Raw genomic sequence first — 24,206 nt, 5'->3', positions numbered from 1 at the left:
TGCTCACTCTAGCAAAGGGCATTTTAAGCATTACTTCACAGAACCTGAGCACCTTTGTTACTGCTGTTAGAACAAACCAGCACCTCCTAGAGCACAGTTAACATTACCTGTTGAAATCGCAAATCTCTTTTGCTCTTCCTACTCAGCTTGGTAAAAAAGGAGAAAAGGGTGAAATACAAACTAAGTAAGGCCAGATCAGTTAAGTCAGAGGTGAACTGAGGACATGGAAAAATTTGTTTAGAAAGCATTTAGTGCTAAAAAGACAGCAGTTTGATTCAGATTACAGTGTTTAAATACCCCAAATAAAAGACCACCTTGATACGATGCAGAATACATAACCAGGTGATAATAGTTCCTGATAGCCCCCAGCATTCCTGCTATGTGCTTTGGATACTAGGAGATATCCTACTAGTGATGTAAATACTCAGATGTGTTGGAACATTTGCATATCTATCGTCATACCTCCTCCTGAGTCTGTTCTTCCTGGGCCTGCCTACCCGTTTCTATATCTGGTAGTACCTGAGCTGTGAAATCATTAAAAAGGTCCATTTTTGTCCCCGTGGCTCATCTTTTCTCTGCTCTCAGTTTCCTTTTAAATGACCTGCTTTTCTGTGTATAAGGTGTGTATCACTGGAAGTTTGCCTATCCACACTACCTATTTAGGTGATGCCTGTTAGAATAAAATGTTCAGTGGATCTCAAGCTGCTGTTTCAGATGATGTCAGCAGTATGCTACTAATCCAAAGCACGTGCTGTTGTATATGTAGGGAGGGGTTGACTCAAATGTTAAAACTGTACTTGAAAAATTGACCCAAGGATGGAAATGAGCCTCAGGAGCTTGTGAGAAGCTGCATTTTAACCTAGTTGCACATACAAGGGGCTACTTTTGGTAGAAATATTTTTAAAGTAGTATAGAGATCATACCAAATAATCTGAGCTTGGTTTTTTAAACCATATATGTTAAAGGAAGGAAAAAGAAGATGCATAGGAATCTGAAAGCACATTTCCATTTCTTCTGGGGTTGATAGCCTTATTATGTGGGTTGATGCCCACTTAGTAACTTGTTGTTAGTGGATTTTTGTGAACTGACCTGGCTGCTGCTGGGGCTGAGTCCATCTGTAGCCGCAGGCTTTTGAAGCACAGTGTGGAGGAGGGTGGGAATCGAGAACTAATCCTTAGTTGTGTTCTCCCTGATTTTATTTCAAATTGCTTTGAAAAATTAGAACCATCTCTCCTGCTACATATGTAGAGATGAGTTCCTGTGTCCAAGAGGCCTTGCTCAGAGGTTTTTGGTTCTCGTACCAATGGCATAACTAAAATCTGCTCTGACAAGGATTACTAACACTGGGGCCTAAAATGGCTGTCTCTGCAAAAGCAGGACAATGCTCACTGATAATTGCTAGAGACCTGTTATGCTGCACATATTTATATTAGTGCTTTAGGAATTATCTGATGTTACCTTTTTTATCAGTAACATTTACAAAAGGTAGCTGTATAATAACAGGAGGATATTTGCATTTCCCTTCGTTTGGCAGAGGTAATAATCTAATCACTAATAAGGATCCTTTTACAGCCCTACATCCTTGACAGTCATCTTATTTATTAGGAATGCTTTCTTACAGGATTACTTTCTATGCCAGCCAGACCTGAAGATGTGTGGACACTTCTTGGATGGTGTGCTATTAAGTGTGGTTTGGCCTCATCAGTAATTCATTCCCAATTACAACACTTTCAAGATCACTGCAAGCCAATCAATGGACCAAAGATAACACACTGGAAATTTGTGTGCTCAAAAGAATTTGAATATTAAAAAAACCTCAGAACTAATTCAAACCAACTAATAACAAACATTAGTTTCCTAATAAGAGAGAAATACTGTAAGAAGGAGCATCTTGTGTGAAAATGAGATGTGGAAAGATGGGAGTGCCTGAGTGATGCTCCAAGTCAGAGCAGTAGCTTCCACTGGTCTTACTGGTGTTTTAGGCATGGCAAAAAGCAAGGAGCACGTACTACTTCATACACATATGGAAAATTATAATCTCAAGGTGTTTAAAGAAGAAAAGCCCAAATGTGTCATCCCAGGAAAGATCTTACTTCTGTAACATTATGATGGGTTGAGCTGCTAGCAAAAATATCCCCAATTACCGTGTTAACCATGGGATCACTGGTGGGTAACTAATCTGGGAACAGCATGACAGCAGTTGACTGGAGCTCAGCACCTCCGGGTTTCTGTTCTGGCAGCTCTCCTCCCCCTCAAGCTGAAAATAGGGAGAGAAAGATGACATCTGAGTGGTGGTGATTCAGACAAGTGTTTACCACTTCATTCAAATGCATATGCAAAAAATGAGTGTGACTTTCCACCTCCACTTCAGTTGCTCTTACTATGCAAGTTTGCTCATCAAGACAGAGATATTTCCAAAAGAAATTGCTTGTAAACTATTATACCAGTCCCAGAAATAAGGAAAAACCGTTTTTTTATATCTTCCCCTTCTCACAGCTTTCCTTTGTGAGAGCTGGAAATCTCAGCAGCTTTCCTGGGGGACAGGGACTAGGGAGCTCGCCCAGGGCAGGTGTTAATGCCTTGGGAACACAGACCCTCGCTTGGAGAGCTGTGATAAATTTTGTTTGCAGTTTGCCCTGAAAAGAAGCTTCTTGAGCGGAGAATTTCTGATGCACACCTGGTCTGTCCCTGGGTGATGGTCACACCTCGCTGTCATCCTGCAGGGACAGGTAGAGCTGCAGGGTTTGAGACAGCTGGAGGCAGTGGCGTGGCTGCAGGCAACGCACAAAGCACACATATCCAAACAAAAGATGTGTTGCTTTTCCGGGAAAGAAGAAAAGTTGAGGAAAACAGAAGCTGTGACCTTGGAGAACTGAGAATGGAAAGGAGCAGGAAGGGGCTGATGAGCACTTGTGTGTGAGCTAACCCAGCCCAGTTGCAACGCAAGGTGGCTCAGGTGGCTTTTACCAGACTGAAGTTCTTGCTTCCAAAAGTTAAGCCTTCATCTTTGTCTTGGTTTTGCATCTTCTTATCATAGTGTTTGAAATCTAGTCCTAAGCACAGGATCTAGCACGTGTTTGGACATAACAGTAGAGCCAAGAAGAGTGTTAAGTCTTGGGCTCTTACCTATTAGTCTCATTAGTGAGTCATTGTCATGATAGTAGAGAAATTGAGATTATTTGGCTACTAAGAGGTGTTTACTTCTTTTAGTCATAGCAATGACTCACTAGAAATACAAATTTTTTCCATTAATTCACCATTGTATCCAGTTTTCCATTTACCTGTCACTGTGACATTGTGAAGGCTTCACAACATTTTCAATTGTATGACTCAGGAGAACAAAAGACAATAGGACAAAAACCTGTTTCTGCCATTTGCATCGATTTTTTTTTTAATTGCATTTAAAATGACTTGTGATTCCTCTGGTTTAAAGGAAGACCAGTGAAGATAATGTATCCAATTCGATTTAAAATCCTCTGTAGCAAAAGTGTATTCTATATTTAATAACATAAACCATCCTTTGATGTCACTTGATATCTTAGCTCTTGTCACTTAATCATGACTATAGTTAATATATATTCTTAAACTAAAAATTATTATGATAACTCTTTGGAATTCTGAAACAAATCTCCATAATTTCCTCCTTAAAGAACAAACATGGCTTTGGGTTTTTTTAAAGTATTATGGTGTATGGATTCTCTTTGGCCTAAAAAGCATCTGTGATAAAGACACAAACTAAATACTGGAAATGTATATAAAATTCAAACCACAAATTGGGTCTAACAGGATGAATGCCAAAAGCTGAGATAGAAAATATTTTTAAAATTTGTAAATTTTTGATCTTACATGAGACTGAAGGTTAATTTAGATGGCAAGAGAAGTCAAATTTCTTTGTTATCAGATGAGAATTCACTATTGGAATGGAGTAATGAGATAAAATATTAATATGTTTTTAATGGTCTGACTATACAAAGTGTTCCATTGCACTCAGATGATCCAAAGGCAGGTTATTCTCTGCAACTAGAAATCAATTGTTTGCTTTCAGAGGAGCTGTTTTCCACTAGTAGTTTTTAATGGCATAAGACCATAAAATATTAAATGGTGCAGATAGATATCTAACACAAGAATGGAATGTTTGTTAACAAATGGTTTATGCTTTATGTTCCTCTGGTTTTAAGTAAAAGAATAATTTAAAATTATTCAGAATGAATTGTTAGATATCTTGCTGGAATATTGAAGATAACTATTGATCCCACTGAAAATGCACATAGACCTTACCTTACTATATGGAAGCCTCTGGGTAAGAAACCCAGAAACACAAATTCTGTCTTTCAGGCTTGTTCATAGCAGGTCATGTATTTATGGATTTGGGCACTGACTGTGTTGTAACTCCTGTTCTGGACAGTCAGTGGTCTTTCCACACAAAAAATGAGTCAGTGCTGTGTTATACTCTGTTACTTAAAAATCGTAATATAACAAATTCATTATGTCAGTGTCCTGTTGTGTATCTCAAAAGGGAGCCCCTGGTGGTCTAGGGGAAAGGCGCTGCACTGTCACTGCAGAGACCCGGGGTTCGATTCCCGGTCGGGGCCCCTCCCCGGGCAGATGGAGCTCATTAGCCCTGTAAGGCAATCCATCTACGTCCTGAGGACCTCGCTGCCACCGTCCAAGCGTGCTTGGCCCCAGCAGATGAACCTCAGGATTAAAGGGTGGGCTCAGTTCCGCACACACTGTGTCTCACCTAAAAAAAAAAAAACCCAATGCGCAGGCTGGAAGGTGGAAAGACCTTCCCCGGTTCTTCGTTCGCGAAGACTGGCCATTCATATCTCAAAAGGGCATTATTTTAAATTTCAAAGTTATTGAAATGGCACATTGGTTGGACTTTAATGAGTTCTGATGTCTCACAAAAAAAGCACAATAAGTAATGTGCTAATAAAATATTGACACACAAAACCTTTGCTAAACAGGACCTTAGGATGCTTCTTCAGCAAAGATCAGACTGAGCAGAGGCTAGTTACAATAATGTGTAGCAAGAGATTTATAGGGAGAAATAAAACACTATCTTTTATTTGACTAACCAATACAATCCTGAAAAAAAAACCAACTACAAAAACCCTCAACCATGAGCTTTTGGGGCTTTGATGCTTTCTGACATAGTTTGTACACTGTAGCAGTGTATGAGAGACAGCACTGCAAACCCAGGTATTTGTGCTTGACAGTCACAAACCCACATGCTTTCTCTAGCAAGCTGTAAGAACAATTTTCCAATCATTGTTATGCTCAATCCCCAAAACAACTGGACCTAGAAATCACGGCTGCTGTAACTTAGGCAGATTTTCCTTGCTTGGCTGTCACCCAGGAACCTTAATTTGGACAAGCCTCTACGCTTGCACTGGAAGAGTGCTATAGGCAAGGCTGAGTGAAAGGAGCTGAAATGTTTGGTTTCCAGAGGGTCAATCCAGAAACAGTATAGGGTTGTATCTTTTGAAATAACCCAAAAGTTGATCTGTTTTTTTTTCCCCAAACTCTCTCATTTGATCTTATAACAGACATTGTTTTCCCATGTAAATCTACCTGTTCGTATGAAGACACTTGCCCAAATGCCCCTTTGTCTATTTGTCAGACACTTTCATAGGTAGTACCCTCCACTGGTTTTGAGACATGCACAAACTGATGTTGCTGCTGAGATTGCCTTTCCTTGGAGCACCCAGTTCACCTGTGGGAGGAGAGTGGGAGTGTGTGTGGTAACGGGCACAGGCTTGTCTGAGCCCTGCTGAGGAGGTGCTACCTGGGTGCTTAATGATCTGCCTGGGTCACAGTCCAAAGGGCTGAGCCTGGGGCTTTGTTTATTTTGGAAAGGGAAGAGTTTCTCATCAGATGATGACAGAAGTAGGTCACCCGGGTCGTGAGGAGCCAGATTGGATGAGTTGAAAGATGAGGGAAGACTCTGGTTCCCTGCCAGTACAGGTGCTGCTACATTTGTTCATCGTTAGTGACATGTGATCTTCCACATGCTCATCCTAAGATGAAGGTATGTTCTCTGCACTTGCAGACTGTGCAGTGCCTGGAGGAGTTTGGCTCAGGCTTGTAGAAAGGCTTATGGCTACAGAGCTAAGATTAACCACCCTACTTTATTTATAGCTTTTTTAGCACAGCTCTTGCTGTTATCCTCTGCTGCTGGAAGGGCTGGTGGGAAGGAGGGACTCCTGAGGGATTGATTCAGAGGCAGCTGTTGAAGGCAGCAGGGATTCAGGCCATTTACAAAACCATCATGGAAGCAAGTCCTTCCAAGGCAGTGTGGGTGACAGCAGGGAAGTGCCACTGAATGGTGATTTGGGAATGACATCAAGAGCTCAGCAGAAATGTTGTCCTGCTCCCTTTCTAAGGTGCTGCTATACCACTTGTGAGCTTGAACGGGGTGTAGGGGAGTGAGTAGATTTTTCTCTTCAGAAAAGTTTTGACATCTTGTTGCTTTGATTTCAGACAAGGCTTTTACAGTTTATCTTTTTCTGTCCTCTGGCATTCTCCCTGCTTGGGTGTTAGGTCATATCAGGTCTTCACACAGCCGGGACTTCCTTCCTCCTCCCAGCACCCTGCAAGGCAGCACTGCCTCGGCCTGACAGGCAAGGCCCTTTCTGTGCATTGACAAGGATTTTTTCCTCTCAGTTTTCTGCAAATTTTAGAAATTTCAGGTTCTCTGAATGCGAGATGCAAAAATAGCCTTAAGTCTTAAGCTGTGGCAGGGGAGGACATTAGGAAGAATTTCTTCACAGACAAGGGTGATTAGACGTCGGAACGGGCTGCCCTGGAGATGTCTAAGACTGCACCTGGCACTCGGTGCCACGGTCTAGTTGACATGGTTGGTCTCGATGATCTCAGAGGTCCTTCCCAATCTAATTGACTCTGTGAATCTGTGAGAAAAGCCGTGAACAATGTAAACCAGCGGGAGCGACGCCAGACCGCCCCTGTTTCTCCCTCAGGACCTGGCGGCGGGCGGGGCGGAGCTCGCGCTGTTCCCGCGGCGCCCTGAGGGGCGGGGGGCGGGGCTGCGGGCGGGACCCGCGCGCCCCTTCGGGCTGCCTGCGCTGCGCGTGTCTCCAGGCGGGGCGCGGGGCAGCAGCCAATCGGAAGGCGCCGCCGCCTGGCGGGTGGGCGGTGCTGAGACCCCCTGCGCCAATCAGACGAAGCCATGGGCGGGGGCGGGAGCGGGGCGGGGCTGTGGGCGGGGCCCGGTAAACACGGCGGCGGGCGGCGCGGCCATGGCGGCGTCTCCCGCGGAGGTGCTGGGGCTGCCGCCCGACGAGGTGAGCGCGGCCCCGACCGTCCCCGCGCCCCCCGCTCCCTTCTCCGCGCAGCGCGGGCAGGCGGCGTCTTCTCCGCGCGACCGGGCCGGGCGGGTCTCCGCTCGGGGCGGGGGTTTCCTGCGGGCCCGCTGCGGCGCGGCGCGGGCGGGGGAGCGGGTGAGGAGGTGCGGGGGGTCCCGGCGGGGCCGGAGCCCCGCGACCGGTTCTCCCCCAACCCAGAGGCGGGAGCGTGGTGAGCTGGCGGCTGCCGTGTAGGCGTAGCACCGGCCATTCCCGGCTCCTCCCGGTGGGAGCTGTGGAGCCTCCCCCGTGGCCGGGGGATCCGCGTGTGCTCCCAACTTCCGCGTGACGGGGCCAGGCGGGATTGCCTGTTCCCCCGCGCCCGCCCCGGTACCGGAGAAGCGAGGCTTTGTTCGAGGCTTTGTCGCAGGTGGTGTCACAGCAGCGGTACAGAAGGTAGTTAGTTGGTTGCCCAAGCGATGGGGCTCATCCTGGTAGTGCCGGGAGCGGCAGCGGGGAATCCTGGCTGCGGTTCAGGGTTTTGGGCAATAAATTCGTGGGTGACTGGAAGTGGCTCCTGCGGCGGCCTCTGTCCTGAGGTCATGGGTCCTGTGCGTGTGGATCTTTATTAGGTGTCTGAGACTGATGGACCTGTTACTAGGTGTAAGTTGTAGACAGGTGAGGTGGATTTTGCATCATAACCGTAGTTTGTGCGTAGGGCGGGACGTTATGGAATAGTTAACTTTACCAAGAAGAAAGAACCCCACTTTTTTGATTGCAGGTGCAGGAAGACTAAAAGCTGTATCTATCTGAAAGGTGTTTGGTGACTTGTATGCAATGTCAGTAATATTGTCCTTGAGCCAACAGGATATTTTACCAAGACTGTCTCTGATCAGCTCTTTTTTGTGTTCAGGCAGTGATTATCTGTGTCCACGCACACTTGTTGCCTTAACAGAAAATCTGTTTTTTTAAGCCCTGAAATGTTATTTCTTGTCTGTTAGCATGGCTCTCTTTCTCAAGTTATGCTTTGCTTCTGGAGAATTAACTAGAAAGCTCTTAAATGTTTTTTTTCTTCATCCTAATATTCGAATTACATAGGGTTACTAATAGAAAATAAGCAGTGAATACTTCAAGGGTTGCATAACACTTCCTATTGCAAGATCCTGTTTTCAGTTGCTAGTAACTTTTTAAGACTATAGTTGGACTAAAACATTCCATGCCTTAGGCTCTCTGTTTTAACTTTATTAAGCTTTGTTCAGTTTAGCTGCTTCTTAGCCTCCCTTGCTATTATGGGGAAAATATTTTGAAATCTGCTTAAAATGGAGCAATTCTGATAGTCCCTCTATCCTTTTGAACATAAATGTGTTCCTTTGGAACAGCTGGGGGGAGAGGAAGTTTGAGCATGTAACAAATCTATCAGATCCAACTTTTTCTGTAATTCAAAAGCTCAGCCAAACTTTTTCAATTTACAAATGTGAAAAAATGCAGTTTGTTTATAATCAGAGACTTTAATATTCAGTGGTACTTACAGTTTCACGTGTAAAGAACTTGCTTAGTTTTCTTCATAATTTTCATGTGAGATTCTGCATGCACAAATGACAAGTGATCTTAGGGTTATAGGAGAATTGCTCTGCCAGCTGCTTTTACCAGAATGGAAAACAGAGTTCTCCCTCCATGGATGGTCTTTTTCTGTCTTCCAGGAGTTTAAATCTGGAAGATTATGTTGGTTGGGAGTCTGTGTTTGCACAGTCAGAAACCCAAGTCATACTGAAAGTATCATCAAGGAGTTCTCTGTCCCCCCTCCTTGTTTTGCAGGCTTGTTATAGTTTGTGTCTGCACACTGCTGCTTCCCAGGGCTGCTCTGGAGCTGTTCTCCAAGATGGATTTACTTGGGGTATGAATTAAAACTGTCTGGTTTAAAAAAAGCCATGTTATCTGCAGAACCCTTTTACTTGTTGCAGCTTTTGGGTATGACTGTGTGCTAAGTACAATGATTATAAATAAATGGTTAATAAGGAAGGTGGATGAGGAGAAGTTGGTGTAATTGTTGAGGAAGTTGAATGCAGTATTAGAGTGTGTGTGGATTCCCCCACCACCATGAGAGTTAGGCATTTATGACAGATTTCTTGGTTAACGTGTACTAATCACTTGGACTTAATAAAGGATTGCTAATATGATGTTTCTGACACAAAGGAAAAGATGCTGGGATAAAAAAGAACATGTAATCGAGGTTGTTCTGTGTACAGTGGGTTATTGTATGTGCTGCACATAGGTATCTGAGTTACAGTGCCTGAATCAAGGAGATGCAGTCATCCTTAATTTCTCTGCTTCAGTTTTTCTTCTGAAAAAGTATCCTTCTGTCACCCATAGGACCTCTTATGGCCTAGTCGAGTATTGAAATCGTGAGTAAGGTCAATGGGGAAAAACTGATAGTTCTGTATTCAGAGCACGGTCTTAGCAGTAGAAAAATAATGATCTCTAATAATATGAAAAACAAGTTACTTTTTATCCTCCTTTTAACTTCTGTTAAAGAGGAAAGAAATGTCACAAAGTGTTCTTCCCACCTCCAGGTCAGACTTGTCTCACAGTGCTCTTTGCTGGTGCTTTTAGATGTCCTTGCTGAGGTGGAGTGTGTGTACCTGTTTTGGTTGAAGGACTTCCTCGTACAAAATTTTCAGGTTGTTAAGACTTGGATTTCTGTAGATTTCTGTAGATTAAACACTTCAATCAAGCATTTCCTAATGAGGTGTTAACTTACTGTGTTTTTGTGACTATTGACTGCAATACTAAATGCAGCATTTTCCAACAGTAATTGTGGAATGATCTTTCAAAAACTGAAGAATTGTTGATATCTCAGCTAATGCTCTCTAATTTTTTCGGTTACAGAAGGAATTATTTTTTTTCAGTGGTTTACTGTGTTGAAAATATATTTGCTAAAGAGTTGTCCAGTATTTATTTCTATTTTCTGTTAGAATACCTGCTTGCACTGTGGAATGGCATTCAATAAAATGACACTGCTTGTCTTTATACATGTATCTGATAACCAGTTTAAGTAAAAAATTTCTATATGTCAGAGTTCTTAGACTCCCAGCCTGAATTAAGGACTCCTTGTTTTGCTTAGCTCTGTTAATGTTGCCTAAATAACATTCCAAATTAGATAGCATTTCAGACCTGTTATGTTTAATAGGTTTCAGGGATCAAACCAGAAATGGAAGCTTCTCACAGGCAAAAATAAATTTCCCACTTGAATACATTTTCCACTTCAGCTTTCTCAGTCACTTAGAGCTGTCCTATGTTCTTGTTTGCTACAGGTCACATAAGATTTCTCATAAGCATATGGTATTTCATGCTGGAAAGCTTTAGATATATTTTTGTATTCCTTTAGGATCTACTACGGGAGTAAGTTGTTTGTGGTTATTTAGTTTTTAGCTGGTGAACTGAGTGTCTGGGATATATGGTTTGTCTTCTCTACTTCAGCACACCTTTGGTTGGTGTGTGGTCGGTTTTTTTTTGAACAGCAATATAATTTGTGTAGATCAAGTGGTTTCCAGCAGCTGTTTTATATACCTGGGTTTGCTTTGTGTTGTTTTTTAAAAGCCTTTCTTTCATACTGAACTAACAAACACAAAGTGGGAGTCTTATGGATATTGGGTTGCACATGTAGAAAAATTGCTTGGTTGGGGTTTGTTTGTTGTGTTGCTTTTTGTTGTTTGGTTTTTTAAATTCTGTTGACAAAAGGGTAATTCCATTAGTGGGCTTTTGTCTTCTTGAATCTTTTCCTTAATTTGCAATCAGATGCAGGTGTTAAATACAATCTGTAATAACAGCCAGAATTTCTTGAAGGATGAGACTTTATGGACACAAAAGTGTAGAGGGGAGAGAGTGCTCTCTGGGTTGTGAAGCAGTGATCAAGACAGCAAAGTCTCCTTCCCGTTTTCCATCTCCTGGTAAACTGAATTGATGATGCTGAAAAAGATTGATCATTTCAATGTACCCTAACATGTATGTCTGCCTCACTTGCAAGGTCTGATTATTGCAGGAATTACTTTCCTCCAGCTAAGGCTGTGGGAAATGCTTTCTTTAAATGAGAACTATATGCAGCCATGATAGGAAGCTTAAGAAAGCCTTAATATATAGTTCCTGATACTGCCTGAATCTTAAAAGGTGATACTGCTGTACTGTTTTATCGTTGTAATAAGCTTTGATGCTTTTTTCTTCACTTTAGTGGTACTTGATTCTTGACCTATCTAACTGGAACAAAAGAATAACAGGATGTTATTGCCTAGAGGAATTGTTTACAACCAAGTGTTCTCTGTTAGAGTACTCAGTCATTTTTATATTGGCTTCCTCATAAAAAGGCTCTCTAGTAGTCCAGGAGATACTACCATTTTATGTTTTACATTAGATTAACCATCCTGGGCTTACTGTTTCCTTACATCCTGTGTGGATCATTTCAGTACACTGAAAAACTGAGGCTAAAACTAGAACCAAATATTAAAATAAGAAAGCAAATAAAATTAATTTTCAACACTAATCAAATCTGTACTCTGAATAACCCTTCTGCTAAATAAAAGCTTTCTCTTTTATTACTAACAATTGCTTTAATTTATCTGATTTTTTTTGTATGTATCTTACACATGTTAAGCTGCTTTTTCTGTATGGTAGTTGTTCATCTGACCCTAATCAGTCCCCTGCTGCTGACTGAGATGTGTCAAGGATCATTGTTCAACCTCAGAAATAGATTGCAACTTCCTGGAAACTCCTGTCAAGGTGTTTGGACTTGAAGTTAGATCATAGTATGTTGTGTGTTTTATCTTATTGCTTAAAGCGAAGGAGAAGAGTTGGAAGTGCAGTATGTTCATAGTTGAATTATTGGATGTTGCAGACATGAATTACTGGCAAAGATAAATGCCTTCTGCTGATGTAAAAGGGTAGCACTGCAACGCACAACATGAAAAACTTGGGGCTTTTTCTCACTCTCCCTTGACTCAGGTGTAGGCATCAGCTTAAACTTGTAAGGTGACAAATCACAGCTCTTTGTTGTAATCTTGTTGTGAATCTTCTCCCAGTTAGCTTGTGTAGGAAATATTTTGTCATTTGCATCAGTTCCAGGTTGCACATACGTGTGTCTGTACCTGCCTGTGCACCCTCACAGACAGAGCCTGCCTTTGGGGGTGCAGAGGAGGATCACACTTGATTGTCCAGTATCTTGTGCTGTGGTCATCAGCACATCAGCATTTCTTAATTGTGCCTTCTTTCTCCCCCTTTCTTCCTGCTTATGCCTTTTCTTCTGTCTCCTGCTCTGCTTTGGACTGTCACTAAAGCAGGAGTTACTCTCCCAGTTGTCATTAGTGTTATTTTCCTACCATGTGAGTTTGGAAGGAATGGGAGTGAGAATGGACAGTGTTAATAATTGTCCTTTGTAATCATTGACTGCAAACAGCTGTAGCCCAGGCGAGAGGGAAGTTGTAAGCAAGTTTTAAACTCCTTATAAGCTTGAAATTTCTTTCCAAGTGCTGTTTTCTTGTCCAAAATGAACAGGTCAAGAACTTCTCACTTTAATATATATTTATTAAATATAGGTAGATTCATAGTGGCTTTTGTGGAAACGAAACACTATCCACTTCTGGAAGTGCCACTTTATTAGTTTGACACTTGCTTTGCTGTTCTGAGAGCACATTTTAAACTATTTTAATAGGCATCCATAAAAAGGATTTCTGTTTTGTGATCAGTTCAAAGAATCACAAGGTGGCAAGCATTGCCCTTAAAACTTTTTGTCTACCTACTGGCTCAGAAACCTATTTCATCGTCCTGTTATGTGGTATCTGTTAGTAAATAAATTATTAGAGATAATGGAAATGGCATGTTTTAGCAGTCCCAACTATTTTGACCAGTTCATCTTGAATGTGTACTGTTAGAATATACTAATATGAGTAACAATAGAATAACGATAAAACCTGGAAGTTGATAATAAGATAACCATCTTGCTGACTCAGCTCTGGAAAGGATGTTTTGTCTGACTTAATTAGACCAAGGAGTTTTGGATAGTTCAGTCTCTGTAACACGCAGCCATATTCCCCCACCCCGTAGCTTTAAAATATTACATAACCCCTAAAAACAATTGAAGCTTGAATTTATTGGGAGCAGACTAACTGATATAAACATTGTGTGCAACCATTCTCTGGCAGATTCAGTAGTTTTAAGAAATACTTCTTTTTTTGCACACTGTTTTTACCTGGTTTATATTGGGTTATTTGTGTTCTCGGAGGCAATAGTTTACCAGCTCAGTTGTAACATTATTGTGTTCTTTTGTTTGTTTGTTTTTGCTTCCAGCCTCCGGAATGGCTGGCAGTCAGAAGTTGTCAAAAGCAGCTGAATGTTCTTGTTCCATCTTTACAAACAATTCCGGTACAATTCTGTGCCCAGAGCTGCTGCCTTCGCTGGGCTGTGTGTGCCCGTGTGTGTCAGGGCAGCTGGGCACGGGGGCACTAAACCTGGGTGACTCCCTGTGTGTGCAGAGCAGCAGGGAATGCTCCATCTCTTCCCCTGTGCAGATGGAATTAATTCAAATTGACCCTTTCAAGTTAATGTCAGGACTCCAAAAGCGTGGGTAGACATTTATATCCAGGAAGAGACTCTTGGGGAGACAAACTGGGTTGAGAGAGCAGTTTCCTAGACAAGCTGCAGTGCTGCTGGACATGGTGTGTTCCTGGTTACTGGCTGGGTGCCTGTCCCCTCCCGTGTCACCAGAACCACTGGGAGCACAGCAGTGGTGTGAAAGAGTCGCAAGGCGAGCTGCAGGGTGTCTGCAGTCAATATGGAAGAGTAGAAGAGTTACAGACTGCAGCCTGTGTATTTTTTTGACCACAAAGCCACTCGTGTTGCAGCTGTCTGTGGATCTACAGGAGTTACTGATCCAGAACTTATTGTATATATAGCTATGAAGGAGGCAAATAAGGATCTCCTGAGCAAGGTGAATGAAGAGGAAAAGGTTCAAAATTGCCTTTGAAACAATAAAATTTTCATTTTGAATCTGTTCCCTATGGGTGCCAGAATCAAGTATCTGATGCTTTATCTCCACGTGGAGTTTGCATTACCTGCTTTGTGTCTGCGTGTGAAGAGCTCCCAACAGTCCTGGAGCTCTTTGGCTGTTGGTTTCTTTCAGGGATGGGTGTGTTTGGGGCAGCGTTGCTGAGCTGTGGCAGCGGTTCCTCAGCAGTTCTGTCTGTCATCAGTGAGTGGGGGAGGAAAGGTCAGCCGGTCACAGCACAGCCCGGTATCCCGTGGGCAGGACTCTGCACTTCAGGATGTGCAGGGTCACAGCACTCTGGGTCCTTCCAGTGTCAGGCCCTTCTATGTTTGGATTGAGCTGTCTGAATTTATCCTGATGTGCCTTGGACACTGCTGTGACCAGAGAATCATCTCTTGTGATTACATATTGCCCTTTCACCTTAGCGTGGTTTTATTTCTGAAGTTTCTATTCTCCATAGCTTAGAAAAGCAAGAAGTTGACCCCTCAGTATCACCTGTCAGTTTAAAAAATACAGAAAGGTGTGAGGTGGCTTTTGACAGTGAGAGCAGTTAGTCAAAAAAGTGAAAGTGAAAACAGTAGATCTGTAGGAAGGATTGTTGTGAACAATTCAGGTATTTTTTAAACTGTTTTTGTGAATCTAGAAGGGTATTTCTACGAGGCAGCTCATATGTGGATGTTGGCTAGCTTGGTTGTTCTGCTGGGCTAACTAAAATCCTGTAGCTGTCCTAATTTGGCGCTGACCCCAAATAAATAACAGCCTTGCTTTGAGTAAGGCACGTCTAAATCAACCTTCAGCATGCCGGCACTGGGTTTTTGGCTTCCGGTTTCCTGAGGCAACGTACAAAGCAATTTGTCTTTTTGTAAAATAGCTTCCATATCTCTAATGGGATACAAGTAAATAAACCATGTGATCAAGCCATCTTTAAAATCTCAGGAGTGTGGATCCTATTTTGGGATCTCTGCTATGTGGACTACACTGATGCCTTATTAAACCTGACTCTGGGATGCCCCAAAGCATCCAATTGTCTTTGCTTTTCTCATGCTTGAGTAACGGAGCAAGTCTTGTGGTCTGAGCAACTAATGCAGGTCTAAATGTTGGGAGAGGGTCGTGGTGCGCTCAGGGAAGGGCAGAAGTGCTCAGGGAGAGCAGAGAGGTACATGTGGACTCTTCACTTGAACCCTCTCAGAAACTCACTGATGTTGATGTCATTGAAGCGAAGTAATTGATAAAAGATGAATCGGACACTTTATTATGCAAGACAAGGATGGATGTCTTAGGATGTTTGTGATATATTAGCAAGTGGCTTTTCTTAATTTGATGCCAACATAGTTTTTTACTTGTTTTTTCCTAAATCTGGTCAATTCTGTTGCTGTTATAAAACACACTGATAATGTTATGTACCTTAAAAGCTGATCATGACTAAGAATTTTGAAAGCTTAGGCCACCTGTTAGTGGTCAGTGCTGGGTGAGGTTGGTTGTTAGGTCTTTCTTTTCTGAACTGTTGGATTTTTTAGTAGGAGACAAAGTTCTTGGAGGTGAAGGGAGAAGATAGACTTGTGATTTGGCTGGAATTGTCTTTCACAACTGATTGTTTTGCCAGTAAGTGGACATTGTGGATGTTCATCTTAGTTCCCAGGCAATCACCTCCAACTATAGAGGGTGGGAGAAATTTACTTACTTTTTTATTATTTTATTTTAATTTAGTGGTCTGCTTTCAGTTTTATGTTGTTACCCAGTAGTTTGTGCCTCAGGATTAGCATGCAGTTCCCTCCATTAGCTTAAAAACCACTCCACTTGGGATTGGTTAGGGAGTCCAAGCCCTGTGGTTGAATAGGAGACCGATGATAAAGCATCCTTAGTGCTTCCTAGGAGTCTCCTTTAGAAAGCACTTTCAGTAGTGTGTGGAATTCAGGAAGGCCTCAGGGGCAACATCTGCTGCTTCAGCCATTGCTGGTGGTATCTGTTTAACTCCTTAACCACCTAGACTGGATCAGCTTTCCTCACAAGTGTCTCTGTCTCTCCATAGCCTACAAATAGCCCTTCATCTGGGAAGCTTTTTGCTTTTCAGAGAAACAGTGCTCATTTATCTTCTTCCTTTGACATGGTCACAGCTGTTGGGATTTCCCCCCCTGCCCCCCCCCAAATTCTGTATCTTATCAGATGGGCCATGGAGGACTGTACAGCTGTATTAATTAACAGGAGGAGTGCAATCACTTATCTCACTCCTCTGAGGCTAATTTCTCTAATGTGTAATTAAAATACTCTCTGGTTCCTTAAAAATCTCATACCCTGCTGACAGGTTGTATCAAAATCCTGATATTTTGAGTGTGACCTCTCTGTGGTGTTAAATAAAAATAGATGCAAGAATTCTTTATTCATACCTTTTTTCCCCCAGAGTTCTTTGCTTCTTTATTAATCAATTCTGATAAATTTGATACCCTTTTCATTCTGCCTGGGAAATAAATATTGTCCGAGTCTGTTTCCCACCCCTGATGGATGCCACGATACCACTGGGTGCAAACTTGAGTGGTCCCTGTGCATTTGTGTGAGTGTTCAGTGCAATTGGCTTGGCTGGCTGGTGGGGTGTAAATGGCAGCCTGTTCCTTGCAGTCTCACAGGTCATGCACCAAAAGTTGTTATGCTGTTCAGATTGTGTTCTCAGAAGGGTCTTTGCTTACTCTGTAGAAAGGACAGATGAGAATTGCCAGCTGAGAAACATGGGAGCTGCTGGTGGAAATTGTTCCCAGGTGGTCGCGTTCCTGTGGGCACTTGGGAGCAGTGGAAGTTGCCGGGCTCTGGCTCTGGCAATAGCAGCTTGTCCTTACCATTGCCCTGGGTGTGCCCTGCAGTGTGTCAATGCTGCTTCCAGTCCAAGGGTATTGCAAGGCTCCCTGGGGAAAGGAATGGCTGCCACTGCTGCAACAATTGGGAATTTGGGAAAGAAGGCTGGCGGGAACAGCTGTTTGCTAGGTCAGATGTCCTGTGGGATTTTAACTCAAAACAAAAGCCCTCTCCTCTAGAATGCCAAGAAACTAAATTATTTAAAAAACCCAAAGCCCTACTCTATTAACATTTTTTTGAATTCTGTGTCTATTATCAGATGAGAGTATGATGGTGATCAGATTCTACAAGGGGTAAAGGTAGACTAAATTTGCTACTGATAGAGCAGTTTCTATCAGACAAAGTAATTGCATCACTTAGTCTACAGTTTTCAGTGCAAATTCAAAATTATGCCAATAATTGCTTTTAGCTTTATAAATTAAAAATAGATCTGAAAAATAAATCTGAATGCAACTTGAATATGTTACTTTGTGTTTAAGGAGAACACACGAATCGTCAGAGTGAAGGTTATAGCTGGCATTGGCCTGGCCAAGAAGGATCTCTTAGGAGCCAGGTAAGAATATCTTGTTAATGTATTAAGGGACAGCTGCTTCTTTGTTTTCTTTCTACTGCTTTTTAATTCTTAGTAAATCCTGCCGTACGTCTGGGGGAAAAAAAAAATCAGAGCTGTTTTAACTGGTAACTTTATAAAATTATTGGAGATGATATGAAGATACCTGTTTTCTTGTCCAAGACTCCCTTGGACAGATCTTATGCATTTGCAAAACAAAGTGTGGGAATGTTTCATTCTCTGCATGGTAAAACAGTTTTGCTGTGGAGGATGGATCCATGTATGTATTTTACTTCATGTGGACTGCAACTAAAATAACAAGAGTTTACTTATGGTCAAAATTTTCTCAGCTGTGCTTTAAAGACTTGGAATGAACACAACACTAAACACCGGTAGCAACAGGACTATTTCAACTCAGTTTGTGTGCAGAGGAACAGCATCCACCAGTTCTAGAGATGTGGTAGACTCAGGACTGACTGCAGGTTCTGAATATGTACTGATGAAAAAGTTAATCCATATAAGAAAAGAAACAATCAAGGTGGGTTAACATTTAGCAAAGGAAAGATCAGGCTTCTGAATTGGTAGCTGAAATGCTTTGTAGGATCTTGTGGAGTTGGCAAGTGGCAGAAAGCAGTTTGGACTAAAGCCACTTTTGCTTCTGGCCCCTGTACAGAGGGTCTGGAGAAGTACTGATGGATTTAGTACTAGTTCTGTCCCTGCTTTGGCCTGTGTGCAGGAATGTTGTTATTTTAGCACTAACAAAATTACCACATGTGACGTCAATATAGCATTAGAAAAAAATCCTCTTCTGATATTCATATTTTCCTCAAAGCCAGACAGTCTCTCTCCAATTTTTTTGTTCATGTGCCATTTTTTTATTTTATTTTAATTTTTTTTATTGCTTCAATCAAAAACAGGTCAGGTCTTCTCATCATAACTTCAATATGTGAAAACCATACAGCTCTTCTGCTGTATGGCAGACAGTTTGGTCACCTTTTGTTACTAGTCTGTTTGATCAGTTATGTCTTAACTCTGTTTATGGAAAGTAGATATTCATAAAATCTATTGGGTTTTTTTGTACCACAGGAAGGGAAAAGGTTGTAGGACATTTAGGCAATCATATTAGGACATGTTCAGTAACTGAAAAACTCTGTGAAACTGATAGAACATTTAGTAAAAACATTGCATGTTCAAGGAAGTACCTCAAATTCCAGGGGTTCTAAAGTGTTAAAAACAAGATATTTAATACTTCAAGCTTTTTCAATCACAATTGATTTTTTTCATTAATGTCTCTTTGGAATGTGAGAAAATTTATTAAGTCTGTTCTCCTGAAATAACTGAAAGAGGACAGGGAATCAAATTGTAGTGATATATAGAATATAAAATGGCATAGCTGGTATAATCAGTAACAGTGTTTAGATCAGTTTTATCTCTAAAACTGTTTAGGAAATAATTGTAATTACAAATGCATATGGTGTTCATAAAGTACTTGTAACTCCCAGTTTCATAGCTTCTGTTAATTTAAGCCTTTTAAAACTTGACTGCTAACAATGCTGACCACAAAGGCCATACAGCACCATGCTTATCTTTTCTCTTTCCCCCCCTCCCAGTGACCCATATGTGAAGGTGACAGTGTATGAACCAGGGAATGGAGTCCTTACCAGTGTTCAGACAAAAACTATCAGAAAGGTTAGTTATCTTTGTGGGTGTGGTGGGTTTGGGTTTTGTGGTATTGTGTTGTGGGTTTTTTTTCGTTTTTAAATCACACTCTAGAGGAAAAGTTAATACTACAGGAAATAGGAGAATTAATATGTCATTCGAGGGAATGGACGTAGGGAAAGGAATGTTCCATGACCTCCTCTGTTTCTCTGTTCATGGCATTGTTTTTCTATTTTGTCTTTAATAAATTTGTTGAAAGGTAGAGGAAAAACTAAGGAATATAAGGTGAGTACTGATTCAAAACCACATTGTTAATAGAAATGCTGGATTGTTCTGATTTTCCAAGATCTTTATTGATATAAAAAAGTCTCTCTTTCTTTTATCTTTATTTTAATACAACTTTTATCTTTTTTTAATGTTAAAAACAATAACATGGTTTGTTGTGTTTACTTATCAAATTGCACCAATCACCTGAATCATGATAGGACTTGTTTTTCCAGAATATCTGCTGGAAAAAGGTCAGTCTTAGTACTGCTAATTTATCTTAGATTAACTACAAATGAAGATCTGTATTCATGAGAGGGAAAGCACTCTTCCAAATTGTTGCTTTAGGATGGTGTCTGTGATTTATGTTATGGGATCACTCATGCATTTTTCCCTTCGTGTTGATAATTTTTACATTAAACTCTCATCATAGCTAAACTAGCTCTAGTATTTTAAAAATATTCACAGTTGAAAGATGTGTTTAGTTGAGCAGGTTTGGCCTTGATGTGTTTGGCCTGCCTGTGCCTGATCTGTCTAGATTACATTGGTTAGAGATTTGGCATTTGCTAAGAGTTCATAATCTCAGGATTAACACGAGTTTGCATGTAAGTAATGTGGGTATTGGACTGAGAAGAAGGCAGTGATTATTCCTGAAGAGGCATACCATAAATTAACTTTTCATGACTGTCTCATGCACCTTCTGTGCATCCATGGCATAGGCGAAATCTGAGAATACTTGCATAAACTGGCTCCATTCTGCACTGTATTAAACAGCACAAGACTCCTCTGACTTTTACCTGCAATATCAGTTGAAGCTTTTGTATTTTGTTCTGAAGTGGATTTGTTACATGGGATAAAATGTGTCAAATACCAAAAAAAGGCAGCAATGTGGAATTGTCAGTAAAACTAATGCTCTCTTCCTTTTTTCTTTTTTCTTCCTTCCTACGTAGTCCATAAATCCAAAGTGGAATGAAGAACTCTTATTTAGAGTAAGTGATCTTGTTTACAGACTTATTATCTGTTGGACATTATGATAACACATTGAGAAAAAAGTACTGGCTGTTCTCTCTACTTGAGAACGCCTTCCTTAATTCAGAAATAACTCTGTAATTAATGTTCTAAAAGGCTCACAAACTGCTTTCCTTACTAATAAAGTTGTCAACTCTTGGACTAATAGAAATGTTACATTTTCAGTCTTGATATTGTGTTCTTCGTTCTGTGGATGTTTAAAAACCTGCACATGGAATGTTGAAGCAGTTTGGGATAACACCAGTCGTGGTTTATTGGTTCTGATAGAAATGTGTTGTGCAATAAAATGGCAGCAAGGTGTAGATTTGCTGTTAATATCAATCTTAGGTATTTCTTTCCTCCTGTGTAGACATGGAGATTTTGCTGGAAGAAAAATGCTGGAATTCAGTTCATATATTAACTGTTACTGTACTTCTTTTTCCCAGGTTAATCCTCAGAAACACAGACTCCTTTTTGAAGTATTTGATGAAAACCGTTTGGTAGGTCTTTGCATGTTAATATTGCGATGTATTAAAGAGATGAGTGAAAGTGAGTTCACCAGGATTTGACGTGGATAAAAATCCTACACCAAACAACCTTAACCTCTGTAGTGAAACCTAACACTGAAGACAGACCTGGTTCATTTATTTATCTGATGTTACCACACTTTGTGCAGTTCTGAAGCAGTAACATTATTACTCTAAACTTCTAATGTGTTTTAACTCATGAGAGCATCATTCTGTTATAGTTATGGTGTGTTATAGTTCACCTGACGTGGCCGCATTCTTTGGTGATACTGAAAGCTCCAAAACTGGATGTTTATTTTTTCCCTCAAACAAAGCAGTGTTGGTAATGTAGGTACCTCTGTGTGGTGTGAGAAGGTTCTTCAGTGTGTGAGGAGTAGCACAAAAGAAAGCATGTCTGCGTTTTCTTTGGAATGTTCAAGAAGTGGGCTGTGATCCTGTAAATAGGTGTCTGAATGGCAGGGCATTGGTGAGGCAGGAATAGCTTGTGCATTTGTCTCAGCAAAATCCAAATTTCTCCTCTGACTAAGCTCTCATTTTGTCTGTGAAGGTGTCTGCTTACCTGTCCTTCTGTCTGTGTGTTTTATTGTGAATGAGCAAGCTTGTAGCTGTACAATTATGACACATCCATTTCACAGGCATTGCTTCTCACTGGAATAGATTCCTTTTCCTTCAGCAGTAGTTTGAAGCTCATAGGAGGGACTGAGTGCTCTTGCACTCCTAACACAGTTTCCTTCTGAATAGCTGTTATAAAGGGTCTCTTTGTGCTTTGTGCTTGAGTAGTGTGCTGGCCATGAAAAACATTATTTTTTCCCCTAAAGCTTTCTGCATATGTTCAGTAATCCATTGTATCTTTTGTGGAGGTGCTGCTCTGCTGAAATTGGGAAGAGTGAAAATGTATGTAAACATAAGTACAAACTGTCTAGAATAATTAGATTTAAGAAAGAGGAGGGTTGTTTCTTGCTCGTAGGCATTACACAGTCCCCAAACTCATTTACTTCTTAGCTGGGGGTATTACCTGTCCCAAGTATTTCAAATATGGTGACACTTTGATTTATTTTAAAAGCAATGTTAAAAGGAATCACCAGCGTTTGTGGTTTACACAGGTGGTTAAATCTGGTTTGTCAGGACGCTCAGATTTTCGTCTCGACATTGTTGTGGGCTGCAGTGTATCCCTCGAGAGGTCCAAGTGCTTTGTCCATCGGGATACCTCGCTGGAACGTTACTGCCACCGCCTGGAAGCCTCGAGGCACGATTAGAAAGTCAGATTCCTCATTTTTCTGGGAGAAGGGCACTGTTTTCTTTGTGGCTTCCACCAAGAGAATTCCCTTGCATTCTTTCTCTAATCTAGAGTAGATAAGTTGTTGGACTATTTCTCTATGTGAGAAGAAGCAATTAAACCTTTTGTTGGCATCAGCTAGGAAATGGTGCTTTGTTTCCCATGTGTGATTGTACTTAGAGGCATCGTGACCTCATCAGTCACTGGATAGTTCTACAGTAACCCCCCCCTATATTTTTCATCATATCCATCTCCTCATTTGGTGAATGGAACAGGCCATCTCGCTGTTTCTCTTTAGCTTTCTCTCAGAAACACTGTGTTTTTATCCCAGGTGTCTTGAGCTGGTTTAAGTAAGACAAATTGTTGCCATAGCTGTGATTGTTTAGCATTGACAAGCTCTCCCGCTTCTATTAATTCATTCTTTCTCACATGTCAAAAACCACAGGTGCCTTGCTAAGCATCTCTGATCAAAAGTTGTTTAATTTTTCATTAATTTAGTGGGCTTCAATGTTCTTTCATCTTCCTGTTGAATGACTGTTTAAACTCTAGATGTGAGCTGGCTGATAAAACTGAAATATTCTTACGTTTGTGAGACTGTCCTCCCCATGGATAATTTCCTCTGTAGAAAATTTTATCCCAATTGCTTTTACTTCCTGTAACTTTTGAGGATAAACAGAAAGCTGAAATCTCTGTTTTTTGTTTTTAAGAAAAGTTGTTTTCTTGAAAGCCAGCCTCGAAACTTTCCTTCAGTGTTGGCTTAAATTCAAAGTCTTGCTTATTGGTTATATCACCAACAGTCAGTTTTAAAAGCTTTCTGTAATAGCTTTAAAACTTTTCAAAGATCACTTGTCTTGGATTTGGTAAGGGAGCACTAAATCTGGTTTGTTCTTCTGACTTGGTGCAAACCCTGAGTAGAATAAAGGGCTTGAGCAGTTTGTGGAGTCTTTAATTATGGTTGTTTTGAAAAACACATTAGAAAAATCTGGCAAGAAGGACAGTGAGATCACTTAGGAGATAAATCACTGAAGGGACTAGATGACTTTTTGCTCTCTTTCTGTCTTGCAGTAAATTGTCACAGCTATGTAGATTACAAACAAAGTGCCTAGATCTGTTACTGATACTGAAGAAGATTTGAATGGAACTATAGGTATTTAAAAAAAATTATTAATTTTAATTTTATTTTTATGTCAACTTTAATTCAGCAAGGTTGAGGTTTGCATTTTAAAAGCCATTTTATGTTGCCTAAGGAAGCTGTAGTTGGCTGGCTATACCTGTACATTTGTTTTTGGGGAGTAAAGGAGCCTTAAGAAAGGCACTTTTTACTCTTCACTCACATATCTTAGGGTGGCTTCTTGCTGGTTTTGGTGGAGGGGGTTTGTTTGTTTAAATATATTGCTTGAAGTTCAAATGTAACTTTTTTTTTTTTTTTGAAACTGATCAAAAGAATCTTTTATGTTTCTTTCCTCTTTTCTCCCCATCCCAGTCCCCCACCAAACTATAACATTAGAAAAGTCCTGTTGGTTAAGCATAATGAAATAAGTGAAGTGTTGTATTTGTTGGCTTTTTATGAATAAGCCAGTATTCATTTATTGCTCATTCTAATAATGGAATTCAGGTAACGGAGGTTAAGTAAGTCCTGGAGTATAATTAGAAAACAAATTTGTTGCTTGCAAACAAGGTACTGTGAATTTGATTCTTGGCTCTTTTTTGGGAAGGAGGTATAAATGTTAATTTTACTGCCTTC

At 41.0% G+C, this 24,206-nt stretch overlaps 1 protein-coding gene across 1 annotated transcript in view; it reads left to right on the top strand.

The window, feature by feature from the left end:
• The first annotated feature begins 7,247 nt into the window (after nucleotides 1–7,247).
• The window catches only part of NEDD4 (neural precursor cell expressed, developmentally down-regulated 4, E3 ubiquitin protein ligase), a 52,872-nt gene continuing 35,913 nt past the window's right edge, over nucleotides 7,248–24,206 (top strand). Inside the window, exons 1-5 of the mRNA XM_027881489.1 lie at nucleotides 7,248–7,304; nucleotides 17,658–17,731; nucleotides 19,339–19,417; nucleotides 20,602–20,640; nucleotides 21,106–21,159. Of these exons, the coding sequence (XP_027737290.1) occupies nucleotides 7,260–7,304; nucleotides 17,658–17,731; nucleotides 19,339–19,417; nucleotides 20,602–20,640; nucleotides 21,106–21,159 (291 nt within the window). The 5' untranslated portion in view covers nucleotides 7,248–7,259. The remainder of the gene's footprint in view (nucleotides 7,305–17,657; nucleotides 17,732–19,338; nucleotides 19,418–20,601; nucleotides 20,641–21,105; nucleotides 21,160–24,206) is intronic.

The sequence above is a fragment of the Empidonax traillii genome, unplaced genomic scaffold, assembly GCF_003031625.1.
Source record: "Empidonax traillii isolate 1590-97213 ecotype Southwest subspecies unplaced genomic scaffold, ASM303162v1 scaffold90:size2128546, whole genome shotgun sequence".
In the NCBI taxonomy this organism is placed as follows: domain Eukaryota; kingdom Metazoa; phylum Chordata; class Aves; order Passeriformes; family Tyrannidae; genus Empidonax; species Empidonax traillii.
This window is presented reverse-complemented; position numbering and strand designations above follow the sequence as displayed.